Source organism: Macrobrachium rosenbergii, chromosome 13 (assembly GCF_040412425.1).
Source record: "Macrobrachium rosenbergii isolate ZJJX-2024 chromosome 13, ASM4041242v1, whole genome shotgun sequence".
Taxonomy (NCBI): Eukaryota; Metazoa; Arthropoda; class Malacostraca; order Decapoda; family Palaemonidae; genus Macrobrachium; species Macrobrachium rosenbergii.
Window position 1 is genome coordinate 55,076,546 of NC_089753.1, and position 23,821 is coordinate 55,100,366.

General features: G+C 38.0%; 2 protein-coding genes across 2 annotated transcripts in view; both read right to left on the reverse strand.

The window, feature by feature from the left end:
- Positions 1-7,628: 7,628 nt before the first annotated feature.
- Positions 7,629-21,234, reverse strand: LOC136845335 (uncharacterized). The gene is made up of 4 exons (XM_067115560.1): positions 21,005-21,234; positions 15,961-16,250; positions 15,333-15,541; positions 7,629-10,531 (listed from the first exon to the last, which is right to left on the reverse strand). The coding sequence occupies exons 2-4, from the start codon at positions 16,222-16,224 to the stop codon at positions 8,302-8,304; spliced, it is 2,703 nt and encodes a 900-aa protein (XP_066971661.1). The 5' UTR covers positions 16,225-16,250; positions 21,005-21,234; the 3' UTR covers positions 7,629-8,301.
- Positions 16,240-23,821, reverse strand: part of LOC136844817 (uncharacterized) — a 10,240-nt gene continuing 2,658 nt past the window's right edge. Inside the window, exons 3-10 of the mRNA XM_067114054.1 lie at positions 19,145-19,318; positions 18,862-18,921; positions 18,121-18,294; positions 17,950-18,009; positions 17,662-17,721; positions 17,222-17,335; positions 16,758-16,877; positions 16,240-16,250 (exon numbers count right to left, since the gene is read on the reverse strand). Coding sequence (XP_066970155.1) covers positions 16,240-16,250; positions 16,758-16,877; positions 17,222-17,335; positions 17,662-17,721; positions 17,950-18,009; positions 18,121-18,294; positions 18,862-18,921; positions 19,145-19,318 — 773 coding nt within the window. The remainder of the gene's footprint in view (positions 16,251-16,757; positions 16,878-17,221; positions 17,336-17,661; positions 17,722-17,949; positions 18,010-18,120; positions 18,295-18,861; positions 18,922-19,144; positions 19,319-23,821) is intronic.

Consider the following 23,821-nt stretch of genomic DNA (forward strand, 5'->3'; position numbering starts at 1 on the left):
GTATTACTAGGTTCCCTTATGTTAGAGGAGGGAGTATCGTTGTACGTTTGCTATACGTTTTCACTTCAGTCTATTCATTTATTATTTCAGTATTCGTCAGGGAATTTCTTGTATCTGTCTTTATTAGTTTGATGAAAAATTCCTCAGGCAAGTTAATACGTTTTCTTTATTAACTTTGTTTTATGATGGAATTTGACAGTTAGGGAACAGACATGGACTAATACCTTTTTTGGCATTTCATATCTTTTTTGAAGGGCAAAAACTCACAAAGGTTTTGGTTTCAATGATTCTTCTGAAAAACAAGTGACCGCCATTCATTCTCTCTCTCTCTCTCTGACTCTGAATCTCTCTCATTTTCTGAAAGTGGCACTTGCTTTTATATTATATATATATATAGGATATATATATATATAGGGAATATATATATATATACCTTATACTGATTTGTTTGACAACTCTCTACACTGTAAAGGCTCTTCTCCTAATGCATTGCTTGGTTGGTCCTTGAGAGGTTGTATCTTCCTCATTGTTTACTTTGCCTGTAAACTCTTCATTTCAGGCTAAACCCTGTTGTTGGCTTTAGGATTTGGACCCTAGATTTTGATCTGACTGATGACCATTTGGAATTTCTTTCTCTAAAAATAGTCCTGTAATGTCTAAATTCTTAGAAATGAGTATTAATATTTAAATGATTCACTTTGAAATTTTCTGTAGTGAATCTTATTGACAAAACCATCCAAGAACGGTAAAAAAAATTCACCGGATTGTTTAAGGGCATTTAGTATATGCCGCTCAGAATGACGTTTTCTTTCGCCTCTTACTGGAAGAAGAAGATTGCGTGTGGAATATGTTCTAGTGTCTCGTTAATATGCAGTGATTCAGGAAAGCCATCTTGTTTTGGGGGTTGCAACTCTCAAACTCTTGGGCGTCATTTAGGACTGGGGTGTGAAGTTATGTATGCAAATCTTTTACAGCTTTTGGGAGTTTAAGACACTGATGGGAACAAGATGTTTGACTTAGTTTGGAATAATAATAATTTGAAATAATAATAATAATAATAATAATAATAACAACAACAGTAACATTCACTCCCAGGTGCGTGTGTGTGTATGTGTTCGGGGATGGAGACTGGTGAGAGGCTTCTGGTTGAAATGACCAGACTAGATCGCGTTCTAGCTTGTCAGGAGTGCATGAGAAACGGTGAGGCAGAAGCGGTGTTGCCTAATTCTGGCTAGATTTCGCCATTTTTTGTTTTAGCAGAGAAAAAATGTTCCCAGCATTAGTCGAAAAGGTTAGCTGAACGGGCATTAAATGAGATTCTTACTAAACGAGAACTGCTAAGTTTGTAAACGCAACGATTGAACTATGATCCTATTGTCATTCGTATTTCTAGTTTTATGTGAGTATATATATATATATATATATATATATATATATATATATATATATATATATATATATATATGTGTGTGTGTGTGTGTGTGTGTGTGGTGGGGGGACACCTGTTTGCAGCTTTATTAACTCAATACAGCATTACATGGCTTCAAAATGCTCCGAAATGAGCATGTTTCCAAAAATTTCTCGGGGGGGCCCCTTACAGCGCAATTAATAATCAGCTTTCAAAGCTTTAAAAGGCTTAACCTTTTCTTACTTTTATAATCTTGGGGCGGAACTTTACAAAGGAAGATATTCCCCCGACCCACTCCTCTCTCTCTCGAGAGAGAGAGAGAGAGAGAGATGACACGAGCCTGTTTCCCCAAGGGAAATTCTACATTTAAAATTAGAAATTTGATTACAAAAATGTCAGATAAGAATTTACGCCATGCAGGTGGAACAAAGACCTAAGATTAGGGCAATTGGCTTTCTAGAAAAATGATGTATTTTATTATTGTATAAAAAAAATTTGTACGACTTGTCTTTAAGTGCTCTAAATTTATTTGATTGGAAAGTCACAATATATAGTTGTATTTCGTCATATGTGTTGCCACTGAATTTATTAATGTTGTTGTTTGATGTTCTTCCTATGCGATTTTTACACATCAGATAACTTCATTTCAGTATACACATTATATAAATATATATTTTTATAAACATTCTGCTGTTCGCCCTCCCTCCATTATTTAGTAGGAAAATCACTCTAACAAAGACAGGAAGGCGTCTCTGTCGAAGCTAAGAGAATGCAGGCGAGGGACGGTAGGCTGTGTTTTCAAAATAGTAACATCTTTAGTAGGGGATAGGTTAGCATTAGAGACCTCAACAAACAGGAAGGGTTTTCCCCAAGTAACATCTAGTAAAGGTGGTCTTAAGCTTCCTTTTCCCCTGTCCTATGCATTTGGAGATGCCTCTGTCAATTTTTCAGACTGCTGGGAGCATTGGACAAACAGCCCAGCCTGCCCTGCTCTGGCCTCACACCAGCAGAGAGAGACCAACTTTCAGACTAAGAGCTCATGTTGTGCTCAGGCTAACTTTGTGCTTTGTCCTCCTCCTGTCTTTTTTTTACTAGTGAATCCACAATGCATGTTTTTTTCAAGAATTCCGATCGTCCGTTGCACTGTGCAAGCAGCCCACATGAATGGTAAGTCTGGAATTGACAAGTATTTGCTGATTGCTAGAAACTCTTCCTCTGTTTCCCCTTTCGCCACCATTTACGAGAGAACCTGGTATAACCGTATTTCTTTCAGGAAGTTGAGTGTATGAATAATGATCATTGCCTAGTGGAATTGCATCAGTTATTCCTGTACATTAAGTAGGAATTAGGGAAGGCCAAGTGTAAGTGAAAATTCAGGTGAGCCTTGGATCCTGATCACCATTGTTTGGAAGAGAAATAGCATTTACCAATAATAAACTTGTGTACGATATCCACTAGTGTTCAAACATCGTTGCATTATATTTTGTAGTTGAAGCAGGGAAAATTGACTGTTTGATATTGACTAATGGTTCATGTAATTTCCCTCGCTATCACAGCACATTCTTTTCTTGTTGGGACTAGGTGGGAAGTGAAAGGGTTTGATGTAATTCCTTTGTTACAGAAATAATCCAATTATTCAGTCATAGTTTCAACTGGCGACCTAACCCAATTAAGTAATTATCTGTCTTTTTGGGGGTAACTTTCAGCCTCAATTGACAGTAACTACATAAAATACAGTAATCAATTAAAAAACTCATCAGCCAAAGCCCACATGTAACAATGTATATAATGTGTGTATGTGTGCATATAGTCTCAAGCTGTGTGTGTGATTTCGAATTTCATCACAGGAGTTGGGACTTGGGGTACCAGTTTTTTTGGACCCAAGGCTTTATCACGACAAACTACTAAAAGTTTGGAAACTGAGAATTCAGGAAGTCATTGTGGCTATTACAAACAGATATAATTATATCTGGTAATCGAGATTGTAGTATATATATATATATATATATATATATATATATATATATATATATATATATATATATATATATATATATATATATATATATTAACCACGCTGAGATGGTAGTACATATAACTGAACCACGTCTACCAGCCACAGATCTCAATGCAACCCGATGATGTCTGAATGCTACATAGGGTTTGTTGCAGAAATAAGTGAATGTTAAGCATTGCGTGTTCGTTTCCAGAAACTACAACCACTTGTAGATTTTTTCCTTCTGCCAGTTTATCATATCGGAACCTTCATGATTATGGTTGTAGATGTGTTGTGAGGACTTCCCCTGATGAGCCACTGCTCCCACAACCTGAACTCGAATCCCCCTGAGTGATGATTCAGGCTACAATCATGCTTGCGCGCTACAGATACACGCGCGCATACATTTGAAACAAATGTGAATTAAACCTTGTAAAGTAAAAGTAATGATTAAATCGACTACGATAAATAATCAATTGTCGTTTCCAACCTGAAACAGAACAGATAATGTTGTTAAAGATAAGATAATTGTTATTCAATTATACAGCGAACTGACAACAGATAGTCGTGACCTCGTCCGTTCTCGTGTTGTGTCTCTTGCTTTGCTTTAACAGCGCCGCGTCAACAAGTGATACCAAAACAATACACTGTGACTCTCTCCCTCTCTCTCAGCTACTTCGTCTTGGTTGTATCATTGTTAAAGAGATATAATTTCAGAATAATATTTGTTACAAGATGCAGCGACCACGAGGTCAGGCAACCTGATTCCCCTACCCCGTCCAGGCCTGAGGAAGATTTAGAGAGAGAGAGCAAGAGAATGGAAGGGTTTTATCAGTAAAAATAAATATAACTCCAACTTGATGACCGAGTTCCAAAGCTTGTCGGTGAAGAAAAGAACAGTTACCAAACCTTGCATTCCCAAAATGATTGGTTCTTAGATAACTGTGAGAAGTAGCCTAACGAGTATTATCAGCCTACCTGGAGCTCTGTGCTTCTTCTCAGCTCAGCAAAACATTGAGTGAAAGAACACCTACAAGAAAAAGAGAAAGGAACTGTTATTAAATACACATTGCCAATTTTGCTATAAGCTGGAAACATTACCACCGTTTCCTAAGTCACATGTGTCTTCTGAACGGGACTGCAAATGTCCCACCAAACTCAACTTGCCAGTTGAAATGCAATCTGACTTCGAGGAGGAATTAGGTGATGAGCCCAGTAACTATGCGCAAAACCCACTCCTGCCATCATCTCCACTATGACAAGTCGCATCAGCATCCACATTTAACAGGAAAGCATAACATACTCGAATACTCAAATCAAAAGAGGTGTCTGTCTAAGCGAAGTACCATGTCTTCCCAGTGTTACAATTGATCTCGGACTGCTAAGTCCTTTGAGCAAGAGGAAGTTTTCTTCTATGTTGGCCAGGCATGCCAGTGTATTTGAACAGAGCATAAATGGGTACAACGAAACCATTGGTCGATGCAAAGCTAAAGTTAACTTGAGCCCTTTTCAGCCTATCACTGCATTTAGAAATGTTAGTCAGTAAAACAAGCCCCAGTCATCTCTCTCAACAGACTCCAACTCTGTCCTATGCCAAATTACATTACTGAAATCCATTATAGCATCAGTTTTAACAAAATGCGTTATGCCAAGTTCGTCTTGACAAATACATTATACCAGATTCCTGTTGCATGTGACTATGAAGAGCTATGTCATTGAGACCCTCCTTCTTTAACTACGTAAACTTACGTCAACTGTGCCCTGGATGTGTCTGGAAGTTAAGTTTGCACTTGAAAAGCTAACATGTTGAATATTTGGAGATCTGGTACAAGAATGGTTCATTAAAAATTGCTGATGATTTGTTTATATGAGCAATACACGAGAAGATCTACTGTATGTAATTTGTCTCTGATACCGTCCAAAACTATCATATGACCTAAGTCAACTACAGGACTGAACTGGGCTTCGAAACATATACTCTTCAATATCCATGCAACGTTTTACTACCCGCATGTGATCCACTTCCTATCAGTGGTTTTATTTGCCTGAGCACTACCACATTGTGCATCCGCCCTTGTTCCTCTCGAAGAAGGTATGGCAGGATGAAGTTCATTCCAAGACAGGATTACTTGATATGATGCTTTAATTAGTGCATTTAAATCAGCACAAATCTCGTTGTCATTCTACATCAGTTGTATTATTGTTCCTCGCTATGTAATTTGCTGCACCTGTATCTTATTCACCCCACAGCATATGAACTTAAGTCATTGGTTAATAGATATTTCATTGTATTGAATATGAAGGTTGTCATCAGTACAGTACTTTAAAGTAATCATACATTTTATAGATGGTTGTTTCTTTCTTGCCAGTGTAATCAGACATGAAATACATTTAGGCTGTGATACATGAATGTGTCACTTCTGGCGCTGTGACCTTTCTCTTTGATGATGAGCATTGCAAAACACTTGTGATTCATTAACTCACGTCTTTAGATCATGGATAGCCCATTCGCCTTTATAAGTATTGACCCCGCCGCAGGATTTCAGGCATTAGTCAATGATGTTCTTCTATTTTTTTTTTTTTAGCTCATGTTATCTATTGAAACATGCCTGGTAAGAACCTAAACTCGTAGATGAAAGACGTTTACAGGAGTTTGAGGCAAGATCTGAATGCAGGAGCATCAACCATTAACCCTATGCCTAGCTGTAGCCAAGCTACTATCTCGTATTTGTAGTAAGGTTTTAACTGGAAAGTAGATGACGACCCAGTTTGATCTGTTTTCACATAATCACCCTCCATAAAACATACCCGTAACCTAATATTAAAACAACATATAGAACTCATGTTAAACCACATTATATAGTGAGCAGTCTTAGTAGCACACTGTCCCTGTTAGAATCATTGCCAATGTTTGCTATCTTAGAATTGAGTGTGAAAGAGCATGGTGCAGCATATGGAAGTTTACTAGATTCCAGCTATGCAATACCATCTATAGGGTGAAATATTCTGGTTGTTATCAAGTTCTCGTGTATCTTGATCATAATCCAAAGAATTTACCAGATAAAGAGGTATGTGAATCCGAGCTGCCTCACACTGGTACTAACCTTCAAATCCTGCAGAACAAAATCGACAGATCACACTTGATACAGACAAAAGCAGTCGAGCAAATGTCGATGATGACTTTCTGGAATTCTACGCTAAGGTCAACTACGGTATTGCCCAACTGAGTGGATGAAACTCACGTCTTTGTAGATCACCGAGCCATCTTCAAGATTATGCGCAGATCCAGATCATTTCTATTTTGCCCCCGTATAAAGAAGATTTAAAAAAGGTCTCCCTCTTTAAGTACAATGTTAGTCTCGGGTATTATGTGCCTATGGAAATGGCTTATGTATAACAACCATTTAGTAGCAGAGGCCCTATTAGATTAAAGTAATTTTATAATTTGTCAAAATTAATTTATTAAGTTTTGTCCAACCTTTTGATCTTGCTTTAGTTTAAGTTTATTAATAAGCTATTATCGTTTATCGTACATTTAAGTTCTTTCTTAGTTTGCTGAACTCTGTATGAGTCGTATGATTTTACAGTCTTTTGTCTTTCTTAAGCGTTTTGTTTACCACCTTCTCCTCCGGTACTAGTGAACTACTGAAGTGTCTTATTAACGATCGTTGTTTTTCTCTCCTATGAGCTGTGTTGACTCGAGTGAAAGGCTTGTTCGTTGGTTTTTAATGACAAAATATCAGTTATAGTTCTTTTTTCAGCCTTTACCTGGTAATGTATCAGTATTCTCTAGTTTATGCTTTTCATAAGTTAGTTGCTTGTACGTGTCAATGTTCAAGGCAAGCAGACTCCCTTCCTCCTGCTCCAACCTGGCTGTGCTCGTTATTTCAACTGTCTGTTCTAGCCAGACTTCAACGTCGCCACGCGATTTGATTTGAATTATGAAATGAGGCCATGAAGCCAAGCACTGGAGCACTTTCAGCCAATCAGCTCTGAAGACAGGGAAGAGAGGGAGTTGGAGTGATTGGACAGGAAGACTGAAGAAAGGGATCGGTAATGGAGGTAAAGTTACAAGTCTAAAAAGTGGGTGCAGCCAGGGACTGAAGGGACGCTGCAAACAACAGGTGAAATGACAAGGAAATACAATTCCTCATACAATATGGACAAGGCTACACTTAGAATGTTTTTTTTTTTTTTGTAGGATAACGAATAAATCAAACAGCATTCAATGAGTATTTGGTTTATTTAAACTTTCATCATGCACACTTGTTCAAAATCTGAAGATTTGTGTTGACCTTGAAGGCAAACTGACATTAAAATAAGTCTGCAATTCACGATTTGTTGCCATCGCTATAAATAAACGTACAGTTTCTTGTCGTAATATCTGAAACATTTTTAACATTATTGTACAAGGCATCATTGGCACTAAAACAAATTATAATATATTAGTAAATAAAGCGTACGTTCGGCGAATTAATGTTTTTTTGGAACTCTTAATATGACCTTCACCAGACTCGTCACAAAGGAAACCTTTCATTTTTTTTTTTTTAATTTTTTTTTTTACAGGAAAGTGTTCTTCCATTTACAGTTTACATATACAAGGAGAATCACCAGCGAGCCATTTATTTTACATGGATGAAAGGATGCAAAACGATACCCGCGAATTCTGGCTGGTTGAATTTTTTTTTTTAACTGTTTACGTCTTGCACGAAGAGAATTGATGCGTGGATGAGAATATAGTCTTCACGTAAAAAATTAATATATATATTTATATATACACGTGTGTGTGTATGCGTGTGTGGCAAAAGCGTGAGCAACAAGCACATTGGTACATATGGAAGAAAACAGTCTCATGAAAACGGACTGAATTAATTCTTTGATCTCATACACTGTAGGCCTATATCCCGAAGCGCTTATTTCTCTCTGTTTTCTCTTTTTCTGCGAGTGTGTACTTCAGTCTTTTTATTTCGTTAAACCAGGCTTCTTTTACACCTGCTTCATTCGTCTTAAAAGTATAGTTCGCCTTTATTTTGTTACGGCCAAGGTCCATTTCAAGGATAAACTTATTACTCTGCTTTATGTCGAGAAAGTTTGTTTGCTGAATATAAATGTCCTTCTGGTAGTCGTAATAGTTCCCCCTGGGGATGGTTATAACGATCATTTCAGAGAACAACAAGGCGTGGAAGATTGAACCCCTTAAGCCTGGTCCCGTTATCTTGAACGAATTGTGCAGAAGAAGGGGCTCTTTCAAGTGCAAATTATATGGAGCTTCCCTCACATAGTCTAAGAGGATACCAGAATCTGCTTGCAGGTTGAGGGTTTTCATCAGATAGATGGCCACGGTGATCGGATCCTTTTCCTCTTCCTGAGAAAGGGATAACATATTCTCTAGGGTCATACAATAGTAGTGCAATCTCTTCCATGTACTTTTGATGTCGTCTTCTAGCTGTGGATGGTTCACCTTCACAGCGTCTGGAAGATCAAGCAAATGATTGCAGATTTCTGGGGAATTCAGCATGTAGTATTTGTAAAATTCCAACCTTTCCTGGTTAGAAATAAACACACTAGCAATCTTTGTACAGGAGTCTCCACTGGCATTCAGATCAACGTACATACTAACATGGGTTTCATACAAATTTTCGACACCTCGTAGTAGAATTTGCATCTTGGGTGGAAGTGAATTCCTGGCATTACTTATCCTTTCTATTGTTTCAATATATGCAAACTCATTCATCAAAAATCTGTTGATAACACTTTTAAGGGAATAAGCATTTCCATCTGTCACGATGCCCTGCTCCTCGTCGTTTAAATCAACACTGAATTCGCTGCTGTTGTCACTCTGGTGGGAATCATCTGTGACCTTAGAAGCCCACTGATCACTAGGCTGTATGTCTTCAGCTTTTTCTGAATCAGGTATTTCCTCGTGGATATCTTTCTTTTCAGTGAATAGTAATGATGCTCTTTTTAAGGAACCGTAACAATGATGGGTTGCTAAAGTATTTTGTACGGCATTCGCATTTAAAAATCTAACGATTTCTTCTACTCTCTTTGGAGCGTTACTTCCGTCTTCTACCTTAACTGTCTGCACACCACTTATGCCGACTTTCTTTTCGGAGGCTTTGGCCATGTTAACAGCGAAGAATGAAGGCTTTGTGGTCTTTAACAGGGGTTCCCTTTGCTTTTGCATCTTAGAAGGTGAAAGTACACCTGGCTTTATATTACCAAGTCCTGTTTTGATGCTGGTCGTTGCTTGGGAAGAAGGAATAGTTCTACTTCCAGTTAACACCGACAGTTGTTTAGCAGTCTCTCCTTGTATTTGCATGCAACTGATAGGAGAGCTTATCGTTGGCTTTTGATTTATTGTGGTAAATTGAGGGATAATACATTTGTTTAGTATTTCCTCGGGTGCACTGTTTAGGCTGACAGCACCAACAGTTGCCATGGAGGGACCGCTTATTGGTATGTATGACGGCTCTTCAGCACCCTCAATGCTTTCATAAATATTCTCAGCTTCAGTATTCGGAAGAGATTGCAAGGGCGGTGACTTCAAGATTTTCGCTCTTTTTTCCATTAGTTCTTGCTGATTTTTAAAGACAAAATCAGGCTTCGGCGGTTTTGAGGGTTTGTTGATCTGATGGCCCGGCCTTAGAACAGACAAAGGTACAGACTTGTGCAGCACCGGAGGCAAATCTGTTTTAACTGGTATCTGGTACATGTGTTTTCTCAAAGGAGAACACAGAACAGTTGCGGGTGGTGACAATGGGGGAGGGCAGTGTAACACATTACTAAGAATGGATGGAAATGACCCCACTGGGTGCTTTCCATCTCTACTCAAGTCAGGTGTCATTGGAACAGCTGGTTTTGAAGTGCTCGAAATTGACACTGATTGTGATGACTTTTTGCTCTGCACATTCTCGGCAGTTATTAATTTCGTTAACGAATTTTGGCGTGATGGCGGGAATTGTCCTTCATGCGGCAAACTTGAGTAAGCAGCCGTAAACACTGAAGAACCTGGTGCAGTGTGACCCTGTAGTTTTTGCTGGGTAGCCTCTGCTGATGCCAGCGAGATTGTTCTTTTGAATACTGGATTTGAGCTGGATAGAACTGGGACGGTTGGCTGGTTAGTCCTGCAATAATTCAACGATCGTGTTAGAAACAGTGGCGGGTGATTAATTATCAAGTGTTACAAGGTTTCGATACATAAATTAGAGCGTTTGATAAAGAAGGAAGGTCACCAAAGATTATACTCTGTTTGCTGATTCAGTAGAACTGACCAAATTTTAATTGTGTATTTCCTACATTATGAGAAATAACAGAAAAACCCGTCTAAGTTTCAAGCGGGAGAGCATCATAGAATCTTTACTAATTCCGATACACTTATGAAGGGCTGAGAAATGAGTCATTATATTAACTTCTCCATCTTTTCCAGTCTCATTAATTGATCACCTGCAATTATTTCACCTCTCTTCAGATCCTTTATGTACGTAGAATTCCTAAAGCAACTGAAATTCATGGCACAAATTTTGAAATTTAAGAATAACTTCTCAAGAATAAAAAAAAATCATGGGACGAAATCCAAAATTCAAAACTTTTGTTTTTTATTTCATTCTGGATGTACGTCATTTGAAAACTACGTGATCATTCTTTACATTCTGGCCTTTAAATTTTGTTAATAGACCAAACATTTTCGTGCATTTCTAAGCTCATGCAATTTTTCCCCATCTTGTTCTTCAAATTGTAAAGCGTTTTCCACTTTGGTCGACGATATGAAGAGACTTTGGACATAAATCTTTTGTAAATGTTGGATACTTTCAGCAAATCTGTACTTGTCATTATAACTAACAAATTCACTGCGCCGTCGCAGAGTAAATTTTGGAACTCTTGTTGACAAGCAACCCACTCATCGAAGGCAAACCCTGTTACCTGTATCCCCGTGGTGTGTATGCATTACTTACAGTGTGTTTATGCCCGTGGGAGTGGTACTTCCTACAGTGTGCTTTATCATTGTGGGTGAGGCACTGCCTACAATTTGCTTTATCTCTACGGGAGGCATTGTATACAGTGCACCTTGAACAATATGATTAATGTTATTTGAAACGTCCCTTTAACTGCAGGTGTATTGTTCTCTGCCTTTTAATCTTCATGTGGTGCCTTTCACATCCTACCTTCCAGCTATCCAACTTTTTAACTAATTTGACTTCCCGAAAATTTAAATTCTCATTTAAGAAAAAAATCCTATGGAGAACCCTCGTCAGCGCCTGGAAGTGACTCAGTGATTTAGTTAATTTTTTTTAATAATAATAATGATAAAAGTAGAAATAGTTGGGAAGAAGACCTTCTGGTAGACAGGTTTTATTAAACCTAAGTGCTGCATCAACCCCATACATTTCAAGTTCAGTATTTTCTGTGTTGCCAAGAAAATGTTTTTCTTCACAAGGGAGGAGGTGTAGTTAGTGTTTGAAGGACATCTAGAAAAGTGTGTTTTTAATTATGGTTCCCAGGAGTTTTGCTTGGGCAATTATGCATCCTCTAGTGGAGCGAGGTACAATAAGTTGAATGCATAAGAAAAGTACATTTTACTCATAAGGTTTGGTAAGAGAAGAAGAAGCAGATGTTATTAGTTGATTTTTATGTTCATGGTGCAAATTGGTCAGGCTATTACAGAAGCTAAGAGGGAAGATGAGTTCTTCTTATGGTCTAGTGCCCAAGTGGTTATCCTGAGGTGGTATTTCTGTTCTTTTGTCTCAGCTTATAACCTCGTTTGCAAAGTCATAGGGAGGATGTGCTGAGTTATGTTGCGGGAAGGTTGATGCTGTAGATGTGCAGTTTATCAATGCACCTCAGGTAATGAAAGGCAGCAGCTGAGCAATAATATCAGTAGTATTTGCTATTTTCTGACAAGTTGGGGTGCTGCTTTGGGCATGGCAGTACTTCTTATGGCTTATGTTTGACGCCTTCCTGTAAGAGGCATAAGAAATGCTTAGAAAGACGAGATGTCCTCCCAGAGTAAGAGTGAGGGTATAAATAGGCGAAGCTGGGACATTCTGCAAGGGATGGCTGGCAGTACTATGCTCTTGTATTAAATAATACGATTGGCATGATAGGTCAAGGTTCTTGGCTGCGATATTGTCTTTGATGATATGCCAAAGTGAAGTGTTCCAGTCCTGGAAGTAATTCTGGTACATGAATCCACAGAATAAGAACTTGTGGATGTCATCGCTGAAAGGTAGTTCCTCAATTATCCCAGGGGTTCAGTATTATTAACAAGGGCGTGAAGTACAATTTTTATTTCATCATCAGTAAGAGGCCAAGTGAAGCATCCTCAAGAACCCTCCTGATAAAAGTCTTAATTACTGACTTATTGTATTTTGTGGGTTACTCACTCTCACCATTTCAAATAAGTAGTAGTGGTGAAGCTCATCAGGTCCTGAGATACAAGAACTTTGAAGAAGGGGAAACATCATAACTGGCTTTCTCACATGTGAGCAAAGGGTGGAACATTCTATGAATTTCCTCATTGGGGTCTTGATGTTCTCTCTTTCAACACTGATGAAGGTGTCCTGGAGGTACTGGCGTAAATGGGTTGGGCCAGTAACTGTTCGAAGACCTCATCTATGATGCCTATGCAGCAGTTGGCAAATAGGGGCCCAAGGGGCACAGATGGCCAGTATAAGAGAGAAAAGAGGAGCACTTCATGCAGGTGTTGAGCAGTGAATAAAATAAGCATTCAGGAATGTCCAAGTTTGGAAAAGAGTCGTTATGATGCACATGGTTTTCACAGAGAGAAACTTGGCATAAAATAATGCGAAGTTCTCTTCAGAGGAAGACTCACACGAAGGCAATTTGAGAATACATTTTGGAGGGTGCATACCTCATTTATTAAATGTACCTTTCCAATTTGTTTCAGTCTTTGTAACTTCTCCCTACTAAAAGATGTATAGGCTAGTTGTGAAATTTCTGGCTACTGTTCTTAAAGAAATATATTCTATAGATTCCCCAAGATCCTCTTCTGAAGAAAAACATATTTGCCAAACAGGAAGGATTATTATCAATATCAAAGGTGTTAAAGAGCTTCTATTTCCCCACTAGACACACCTTTTTCTTTGACTTATGACAATGATGACATTATCAAGCTCTTTTCCAGAGATTCATGCAAAGAAGAGGATACCCACCGACGTATTTCAATGAGAATGCCGCATCCATGTCCCTTACACAACAAGTTAAATCAATCATCTTAAGAGGTTCTGTAGAACTGCTAGTTTCTTCCTTTTAATTAACGCAGCTCACCCTGCAGAGGATTTAAAGAAAAGTGACGCTCTCTCCAGTTCCGGTGTCCGGAAGTTCACTGCTTTCACTCTTACATCAGGCTGACATTTGTTTATTTTCCCAAGTGCTTCTCACGTCATCTGCAGGAACCAGCCATACATAAGCATGCCTTGGCGTTAGATCATCATTGCCTGAGATTTACTAAAGGGTTGTACTTCATTCAACCGCATCCTTCCCTTGACACAACTCAGGAGCATCTTATCCCCCTCCCCCACAAGACTTTGCAGAGATCTGGCACCAAACCGACAAAACAAATATCCACCACACCACCCACAAAAGAAAAATGCGCCTGACCACTTGGTAAATGGAGCCATTCACCTTCCTTGATAGCTTTTGTGACAGCCCAACCAATCAGTACCAAGGGCATGTGCATCAACCTGTCAACAATAAGACTCTCTCCTCATACCATACCTCATGTGTATAATGTACCTTTCCTATGCAATTCACTTATTATACTTTCCCTTATTGAAGACGCATAGTCTTGTGTGGGAAACGTCTGGGCGCTGTACTTAAAAACGTCTTTAAGACATTTGGTTCATCCAATTCCTTCTGAAGAAAACATATTATTTATCTAACAGGTAAAGTTTATATGAAATCACTAGTGTTGATGCTGTAGTCAGAATAATAATAATAATAATAATAATAATAATAATAATAATAATAATAATAATAATAATAATAATAATTGTTCGTGTTATTCTACAGTAGCTCCCTATATTCACTGGGTTATAAAATTAGCAATTAAAGTTGTAGCCTTCTCAATTTCTAATCATTTTGAAGAACGAAGAGAATTCTTATTTTCCCAGAGAGAATTTGTATAATGTATTGTTCACAAGTATTAGAAAATAATACATAATGCAAAAATGACCGTTAGGTTCACAGCGGAATTTTAGAGATACGCCATAATAATTTCGTCCTAACGTTCATCCAGACTGGGTGGCTGTACCTCGGAGGACTCTGTTCTTCCTGATGAATTACACCAAACTTATTAATGGGGGGAAGGCTTACAAATGAGTTAGATCTTACGTATAACAGTTTACAGTCTGATAGAAGTGGAAGGGTATGAAGAGCTTGAAAATCTTACAAGGGTAAAACTTTTGCATAAAAACAAATTTTCTTTTGACCATGGGCCCCCACCCAAAAAAAATGCGATAGTAGCTTGACTTTTACGCACCTCGGAGTCTCGTCATTTGAAATACTGAGTTTTTTAAGTTCAAAAAAAAAATGGTGCATCACATGAAACTTTAAAACTGATTGTTGCTTCCAATTAAGACAGCTACTGCCTGCATGAGCTCTTGCTCATAGAGCAGCCCGTACTTGAAAAAGACTTATTTTTAATGCGACATATATATGAATTCTTAAGATTATGTAAAATATGTATGTAAACGATTTGTGGTAAAAAGAAAAGCATTGTTGAGTTGTCTAGAACCATTTTGCAGCTCGCTTCTTGATAAAAAAAAATTCTGCGATTATTCCAAAATTATACTCAGTTTAGCCTAAAATATTCAAGGATTTTCATATAAATGTTGTAAGTTCCTTTGTCGGCACTCGGAGAAGGAGCAAACATTTCTTAGACTATTAGACAGTCAAAGACCTACTTACTTTTGCCAGCTGGAATAATTGTCTTCCTTTTTCAGGGAATTCTTTGAAATGACTTGGATGCACTCCATTGCCTGTTGGTCTGAGAAAAGATCAAAAACAAGTGCCACGGTTTTCCCTTTTTTATCGCAATGCCCAATGACCACCAGATTGGCCTCTGATTTCGGAAAGGACATCATCACTCTTATGTCGCCTATCCTGAGGTTGCTCACCTGGAAAACGGAAGGTTGACATTGCTTTACTATCACAGGACTTACTATTGTTATAAATCCATTTAACGAGACCACCTATACTATGTTCCCCACAAGGCACGCCACAGGCAGAATCCTCTGTAGGAAAGACTGAAAACAAAAATGGTCTGCCCCAATTTCCAATTCCTAAATATATCATTTATGTTAATCTGATTAAGCTCTAAACACTGAACACTATATGTTCTTTAGTACAAAGATCAGTGGGATGGGCAGCAAATGGCTTTACTTAGCCCAACCAGTCAGAAAACAAGTTAGGATCCTTTAAAGATAAAAGGCTATAGAGGGCAGGAAAACCGGAAGCGGGAAGAGAAAGTTCAGTCTTCGGAGAGAGAGAGAGAGAGAGAGAGAGAGAGAGAGAGAGAGAGAGAGAGGAAATTTACCAAGTATTCTTCGCAGTGCACTTGAAAGACCTCTTGAGAGACGACAATTTGTACCCCCATAGCGCCGCCCTCGATCTTTCCAATGTATTCCGTGTGTCTTTCTGCATTTGGCGTGTATTGCAGCCCCGAGACCTTATTAGTCACTGCCTCATTGCACATTTTAGCAATAGCGACCCTGTCTTCGTTCTCGATAGCGCTCATGTCCTTTTCTATGTTGATTAATGCAAGTAATATGCTCGTGTACTCCTTAACGGTTGACGTCATCGTTTCGTTCAGCAGTCAGCTGCCTCCTGAGGAGAGGAAAGATAGTGTTAGTTGGAAAGTCCCAAGTTGCAACAATTGAAGGGATGTTCATTTTCTATCAGTGTGGTTGTATGAAAACACATTATTTTTGAGTCTCTTGTCGTTTGTATATTGTTAAGATAAACGTGGAGATCGTTCTAATCAAATGAGCGCTCTACGACTAAGCGGTGTGATAACTACCGTAGATACTCCATAGTACCGTCGGATTTCACAAATCGAAATATGGAATAATGAATTTCATCTTATAAAGTCATAAAATGCCAAAAAAAAGTATTGGTTTTATTAACATTGTCCATAGTAATTGCAAAGTACTATTTCACAAAAAACCTTGTACGCCTTTACCCCGCCTAAAAAGTTTCATCTACTTTGCATCCAGCAGGATTATAAACTGATGAATGTAAGGGACATCTAACACTGACCTCAACATTATGATGATTACGCAGCTGAAACTGCATGTTTACGGACAGGAAGAAGTTACTGAGTTTTTGCGCTACCTTTTTCCATAATACCGCAGTCACTACAACTCATAGCATTCTTGGCATTATGAACAATGATCCCTAGAATATTGAGGGTTTTATGAACAGATGAGCACTTGCTGCGCTTTGTGATGATGTCTGAAATATTGATAATTAATAGAGTGTTGAGTACTTATTGCCGAAGGCACAGGATTTGCTGCGCTCATATTCTCTTTGAAGTTGGTAGCTTAAATTTCGATGTTCCGAGAATTGTTGAGTTATCGCTGTCTTTACGGAAGGTCTCTATGATGATTTAAGAACTGTCGAGTACTTACTGCCTATAATTAATGAGGCAAAAGATGTTGGGGATTTAGGAACTGTTGAAGACTTATTGCCTGTATTTAATGAGGCATAAAGTGTCGGGGATTTGGGAACTGTGAGGACTTACTGCCAGTATTTGATGAGGCATAAAATGTCGGGGATTAGGAACTGTGAGGACTTACTGCCTTTTAATGAGGCATAAAATGTCAGGGATTTAGGAACTGTCGAGTACTTATTGCCTGATATTAATGAGGCATAAAATATCGAAGATTTAGGAACTGTCGAGGACTTACTGCCTGTATTTAAAGAGGCATAAAATGTCGGGGATTTAGGAACTGTCGAATACTTACTGCGTGAAATTAATAAGGTGTAAAATATCGGGATTTAGAAACTGTTGAGGACTTATTGCCTGTATAGAATGAAGCATAAAATGTCGTGGATTTAGGAACTGTCGAGTACTTATTGCCTTAAATTAATGAGCGGGGCTTTAGGAACTGTTGAGGACTTACTCCCTGTATTTAATGAGGCATTAAATGTCGGGGATTTAGGAAATGACGAATACTTATTGCCTGAAACTAATGAGCCATAAAATATTGGGATTTAGGAACAGTTGAGGGCTTACTGACTTCAATTGATGAGGCATAAAATGTTGGGGATTTAGGAACTGTCGAGTACTTGCTGACTGAAATTAATGAGACATAAAATGTTAGGGGCTTCAGAACTGTTGAGGACTTACTGCCTGTATTTGATGAGGCATAAAATGTCGGGGATTTAGGAACTGTCGAGTACTTACTGCCTGAGATTAATGAGGCATGAAATATCGGCGGGGATTTAGGAATTGTTGAGGACTTATTGCTTGAAATTTATGAGGCATAGAATATCGGGGATTTAGAAACTATTGAGGACTTACTGCCTGTATTTGATGAGTCATTAAATGCCGGGGATTTAGAGACTGTTGAGTACTTATTTCCTGAAATGAATGAGGCATAAAATATCGGGGATTTAGGAACTGTTGAGGAATTACTGCCTGAAACTAATGAGGCATAAAATATCGGGGATTTAGGAACTGTTGAGGACTTACTGACTCTAACTGATGAGGCATAAAATGTTAGGGATTTAGGAACTGTCGAGTACTTACTGCCTGAAATTAATGAGGCATCAAATATCGGGGATTTAAGAACTGTTGAGGACTTACTGCCTGTATTTAGTGAGGCATAAAATGTCGGGGATTTAGGAACTGCCGAGTACTTACTGCCTGAAATTAATGAGGCAAAGGATATCGGGGATTTAGGAACTGTTGAGGACTTACCGCCTGTATTTGATGAGGCATAAAATAACCGGGGATTTAGGAACTGTTGAGGAATTACTGCCTGTATTTGATGAGTCATTAAATGGCGGGGATTTAGGAACTGTCGAATACTTATTGCCTGAAATTAATGATGCATAAAATATCGGGGATTTAGGAACTGTTGAGGGCTTACTGCCTGTATTTAAAGAGGCATAAAATGTCGGGGATTTAGGAATCGTTGAGGACTTACTGCCTGTATATGATAAGACATAAAGTATCGGGGATTTAGGAACTATTGAGGACTTATTGTCTGAAATCAATGAGGAATAAAATATCGAAGATTTAGTTACTGTTGAGGACTTACTGCCTGAAATTAATGAAGCATAAAACGTCGGAGATTTAGGAACTGTTGAGGACTTACTACCTCTATTTAATAAGGCATAAAATGTCGGGGATTTAGGAACTGTCGAGTACTTATTGCCTGAAATTAATGAGGCACGCATATAGCGGATTTAGGAGCTGTTGAGGACTTACTGCCTGTCTTTGATGAGGCATAAAATGTCGGGGATTTAGAAACCGTTGAGTACTTACTGCCTGAAATTAATGAGTCATAAAATATCGGGGATTTAGGAACTGTTGTGGATTACTGCCTGTATTTTATGAGGCATAAAATGTCGGGGATTTAAGAACTGTCGAGTACTTATTGCCTGAACTTAATGAGGCATAAATATATGAGATTTAGGAACTGTTGAAGGCTTACTGCCTGAAATTAATGTGGCAATAAATATCGAGGATTTAGGAACCGTTGAGGACTTACTGCCTGTGTTTAATGAGGCATAAAATGTCGGGGATTTAGGAACTGTCGAGTGCTTATTGTCTGAAATTAATGAGGCATAAAATATCGGAAACTTAGGAACCGCTGAGGTCTTACCGCCTGTATTTGATGAGACATAAAATGTCGGGGATTTAGGAACTGTTGGGGACTGACTACCTGAAATTAATGAGGCATAAAATATCGGGAATTTAAGAACGTTGTGGATTACTGCCTGTATTTAATGTGGCATAAAACGACGGCGATTTAGGAACTGTCGCATACTCATTGCTTGAAATTAATGAGGCATAAAATGTCTGGATTTATGAACTGTTGAAGGCTTGCTGTCTTTAATGTTGATGTCTAAATTCTGGTTAGATAGACTTTTGATTATGCACTGTTTTGATAACGATGTCTAATGATTTAAAGACTTTTAAGTACTTGTTGTCATTAATGGTGCTGCCTAAAACACCAACGATTTAAAGAGAGTCAAGTATTTGGTACTTTTAGCCCTAACTGGACGGGCATGATTATATGCAGAACTACTACAGGTTTTGAGTGAACGCCGGGCTAACTCTTATGAGGGTTAATATTGCGCGCCAGACGGTTTGGGTGAAATTAGCAAGAAAAATGTTCATAGCACTTTCATTGGCCATAAAAGATTATATCAGTGAGCCTTGAGATTTCATGAGGGCATGCACTGCCTCTCCATAGCTCCAGGATGTCTTTCTTTTATTTGCTCATAAATTTACTCAGGGGTTGCTGTTGGTTTTAATTCATATCTTTTATGATAGTAGTTCAGATATAACTGAAATTTTCAAAACAAAGTGCGAAGAAATATTAGAAAAAACATGCATACCTCACAGAAAGGTACTGCATCTACCCATCTCAGTAAATCTCGTAAATATTTTACAATAAATATACTCAGAATTTGTTACGGATTTTGGTTCTTATCTGTTATGATGTTGTGTGAGCTGTAATTATAATTTTACAAAATAAAGTCAAATAAATTATTAGAAATACATGTATAACTTTGTAAAATTAGCATATTTTTACGAGTGTCTTGTAAAAGAGGCCCCACACAGGGTTGTAAATAGTCAGTTTCAACTTCCCGTGGAAGGTACGGAAAAATTTTTAGAATTTTTTTTCTTACACCATGTGCATTTCATATCTTCCTCTTTCCACTGATGTGTTTTTTCTTAAATTGGCCAACCTTAAAGTTTGCCTGGTCTTGGGGTGTGCTTAATATATATTTAGCCCGTCCTTAATGAATATGCCTAAAACGCTGATAATTTAAAACCTGTTTGGTGCTTGCTGTCTTGAATAACGATGCCTAGAATGTTGATGATTTAGAAAATATTAAGTCTATTGAGTCCCTGCTGCCTTCAGAAACTAGAGTGCACTTGCTGTCTCTAATAGTGATGTAAAAAATGACGATGATTTCTAAACTTGAGAAGACCTGCTTTCTTTGGTGAAGTTGCATGAAATATTGATGATTTATGAAACTATTTAGTACTTGCTGTGTTTAACAAAGATCTCTAAAACGTTGGTGATTTAGAAACTATTTATCTCTTGACATCTTTAACCATGATGCCGAACATCGATGATTTAGAATTTTATGAGTACTTATTGTCTTTCAAAAGATGCCTAAAATATCGATATTTTAAAAAGTACTGAACACTTGCGGTCTTTCATAGCCTAAAATATCGATGATTTAGAAATGGTTCACTGCTAACTGTCTTTAATGATGAGGACTTAAAATACTGAAGATTTGGGAATACTGAAGATTTAGGAATTGCCGAGTATTTGTTGTCTTCAATGATGATGCCTACATTGTCGACGATTTAGAAACTGTTGAGTACTTACTGTCTTTTACGTATCAGATGAATAAAAGTGCAGATCTTCTAATTCCGAATCATCGACAGAAAAGCCTCCGCAAATCGGTATACAAGCATACCACAAACTTGTCGATAGCACATGGAAACTCAAAAACACAAATCAGTTTCGTATATCGAATTGTATTGCCATTAAAAACTTTTGTATGCAAACATACTCTCGCCTGTGTTGCACTCAGTCACTAGCTTTGATAGAATGCCTAATTTATCGCTGAAGGTATTGAAATATTCGTGATAAGATATTTTCGTATCTGCTTATCTGTGGCGACAATCATACACTCAAGCATCTTTGCTCTATTTCCCTGTCACAAAGCTCACTCTGAACGCAGATTTTTCCTCGTTATTGAGAAGTAAATAATACGAAAGTAACTTCTGCGTATTACAAAAAAATAAAGTTGTATGTCACCCAAACACACATAAACACACACACATATACTGTATATCGATAGTGAAAGAATGGATGACTGATTCGTTTAGGTATTAGAGAAGAAAATGCAACGAGAGATGGAAGGGATGAACGCACAGTCAAAGGATTACTGACACGAGAAGGGTGACAGGATGAGTGAATCAGGGAAGATCGTAGGAGGGTCTGAGGGACAGAGGTTTAGAATGAATGAGGGCCTTGTCGTGCCAACTGTCTTTTATAAAAGTGACACATTAATCCTGAGCGTAAATTCAAGAAAAAAACAAGTAAAAAAATGGGCGGAAGTTTCTTCAGAGCAATCGAGTTTTCTGTACAGCGTATAATCGAGTCCACCGAAAATAGATCTATCTTTTGGTGGTCTCGGTATAATGCAGTATGAGCCTCGGCCCATGAAACTCTAACCACTGCCCGGTGGTGGCCTGGCCTATATCGCTGTCAAAAGCACGATTAAAGTAAAAAAAATTCTGAGGCTGGAGGGCTGCTATTTGGCATGTTTGATGATTGGATGGTGGATAATCAACATACCAATTTGCAGCCCTCTAGTCTCGGTAGATTTTAAGATCTCAGGGCGGACAGAAAAAGTGCGAACGGACAGACAAAGCCGGTACAATAGCCTTCTTTTACAGAAAACTAGAAATGAAAAACGCTGGTTAGATATATGGCAAGAAAGAGATGCTGGAAACGAAGGCCTTTAATTCTCGGAGAACAAGAGAGTCTATGAGATGGAGGTAAATGGTCCAATGTGTGCTTATGAGCCTTCTGCTGGGGACTATGAAGAGGCTAGTTCTGTCGGAGCCTTTGGCAGCGGTGACCATTCTTTCGTGCTTTTTTTGGAACCATTTCCTGCTTGAGAAAACAGCCTACCAATGCAAAAACTGTTTATACACAAGCGCAGTACACACATACACACACATATATATATATATATATATATATATATATATATATATATATATATATATATATATATATATATATTTTTGTGTTGACTCCGTGGATTATATTAATGTTTCTTGGGTTTACAGAATACATATATGCATCTACTGTATATTTCACTGTGGGTTCCTGTTTAACAGGGTTTTAATGCATAGTGACATCAATACATTTTCTTCATTTCATTATTATTATTATTATTATTATTATTATTATTATTATTATTATTATTATTATTATTATTATTATTATTATTATTATTATTATTATTAGAATATCGCCCACCATCCTTTCCTTTGAAGGACAGAATCGTAACAACGTGCTTTCGATTACCATAAACTACTTTCAGTTGTCGTCTATACATATCTGAGTACTCAAAAGAAAGACTGAAAAAGCGCAAACCAGATTCTTCCGGGCAAAAGTGGTCTAACGAAAGCTTTCCTCTAACGTTGTAGAGACCGTGATTTACTTAATATTCTTCTCAATTATACCTGAAGGACTCTCCGCTACCTTTTAATTAAGACTTCAGACGTGTCCTTCTTGCTGCCAGCAATTCAAGGTGTTTGACTGCCATTACTGCGCTTCCGAAATAAGAATTTAGATGCATCCGGTCATTGCGTGTACTACTTGACTTTTCCACTCATACGCAAATAAAGAACTGCGTGTAAGCTCTTATTCAGTTGTAGAATTCGTCATTTTCCACTAAGAAATAACTTCAAGAACTTCATCAATGCAACTAGCCCGAAGCCATGAACATCTGGTCACACAGGAATTGCAATCCGATTGCCAATTACTTCATAATATCACCAATCAAAGCAGCCGAATACTACTGATACAGTACTGCTACTAACCCTACTGTTATAGCTCCATCCAGTATTACAGCTCATGGTGTGGGCGCAAGTTATGCTATCTAGGACAGTGGTTCTCAACTTTTCGTGAGCGACCCTATTTGGAACATTTCAATCCTTCGTGAACCAGAGTAGAGTAAAGAGAAAGAAAATGTACAATGTTATATACACTTTATTTTGGAAAAAAACTAAAAAATTAAGCTAATGGGATCCATGGCACTGCTTTTCCCTTTCACAAAACTAAACTAACAGGAATCATGGCACTGCTTTTCATTCACAAAACTAAACTGTAGAAAGCGTGATCATTTTCCTGTGTCCCTGCGACCTATCAAAATTGATCTCACGACCCAACTTTGGGTCACGACCCATAGTTTGAGGATCACTGAGTCTAGGACACCTCACCAACATTTTCTTCCTAGGGACAGCACACAATTCAAAAAAGATCAATTACAAAGCCATGTTTTATTTCAGTCTATATACTGGTAGAAATTATTGCCTGGATGTGCATCTCGTTTGTTAGGAATTCTTAAATATCAGAAATAACGTAAATAGACAAGTGTATTATTGACAATATTCCCAACTA

Excerpts from the sequence above, each read along its gene's own strand:
- LOC136845335 (XM_067115560.1), bottom strand. The coding sequence starts at position 16,224 with ATGACGTCAACCGTTAAGGAGTACACGAGCATATTACTTGCATTAATC. Across the intron at positions 15,542-15,960 it reads TGCACTGCGAAGAATACTTG|GTGAGCAACCTCAGGATAGG; the intron begins GTAAATTTCCTC and ends TCCGTTTTCCAG. Across the intron at positions 10,532-15,332 it reads AATTATTCCAGCTGGCAAAA|GACTAACCAGCCAACCGTCC; the intron begins GTAAGTAGGTCT and ends GAATTATTGCAG.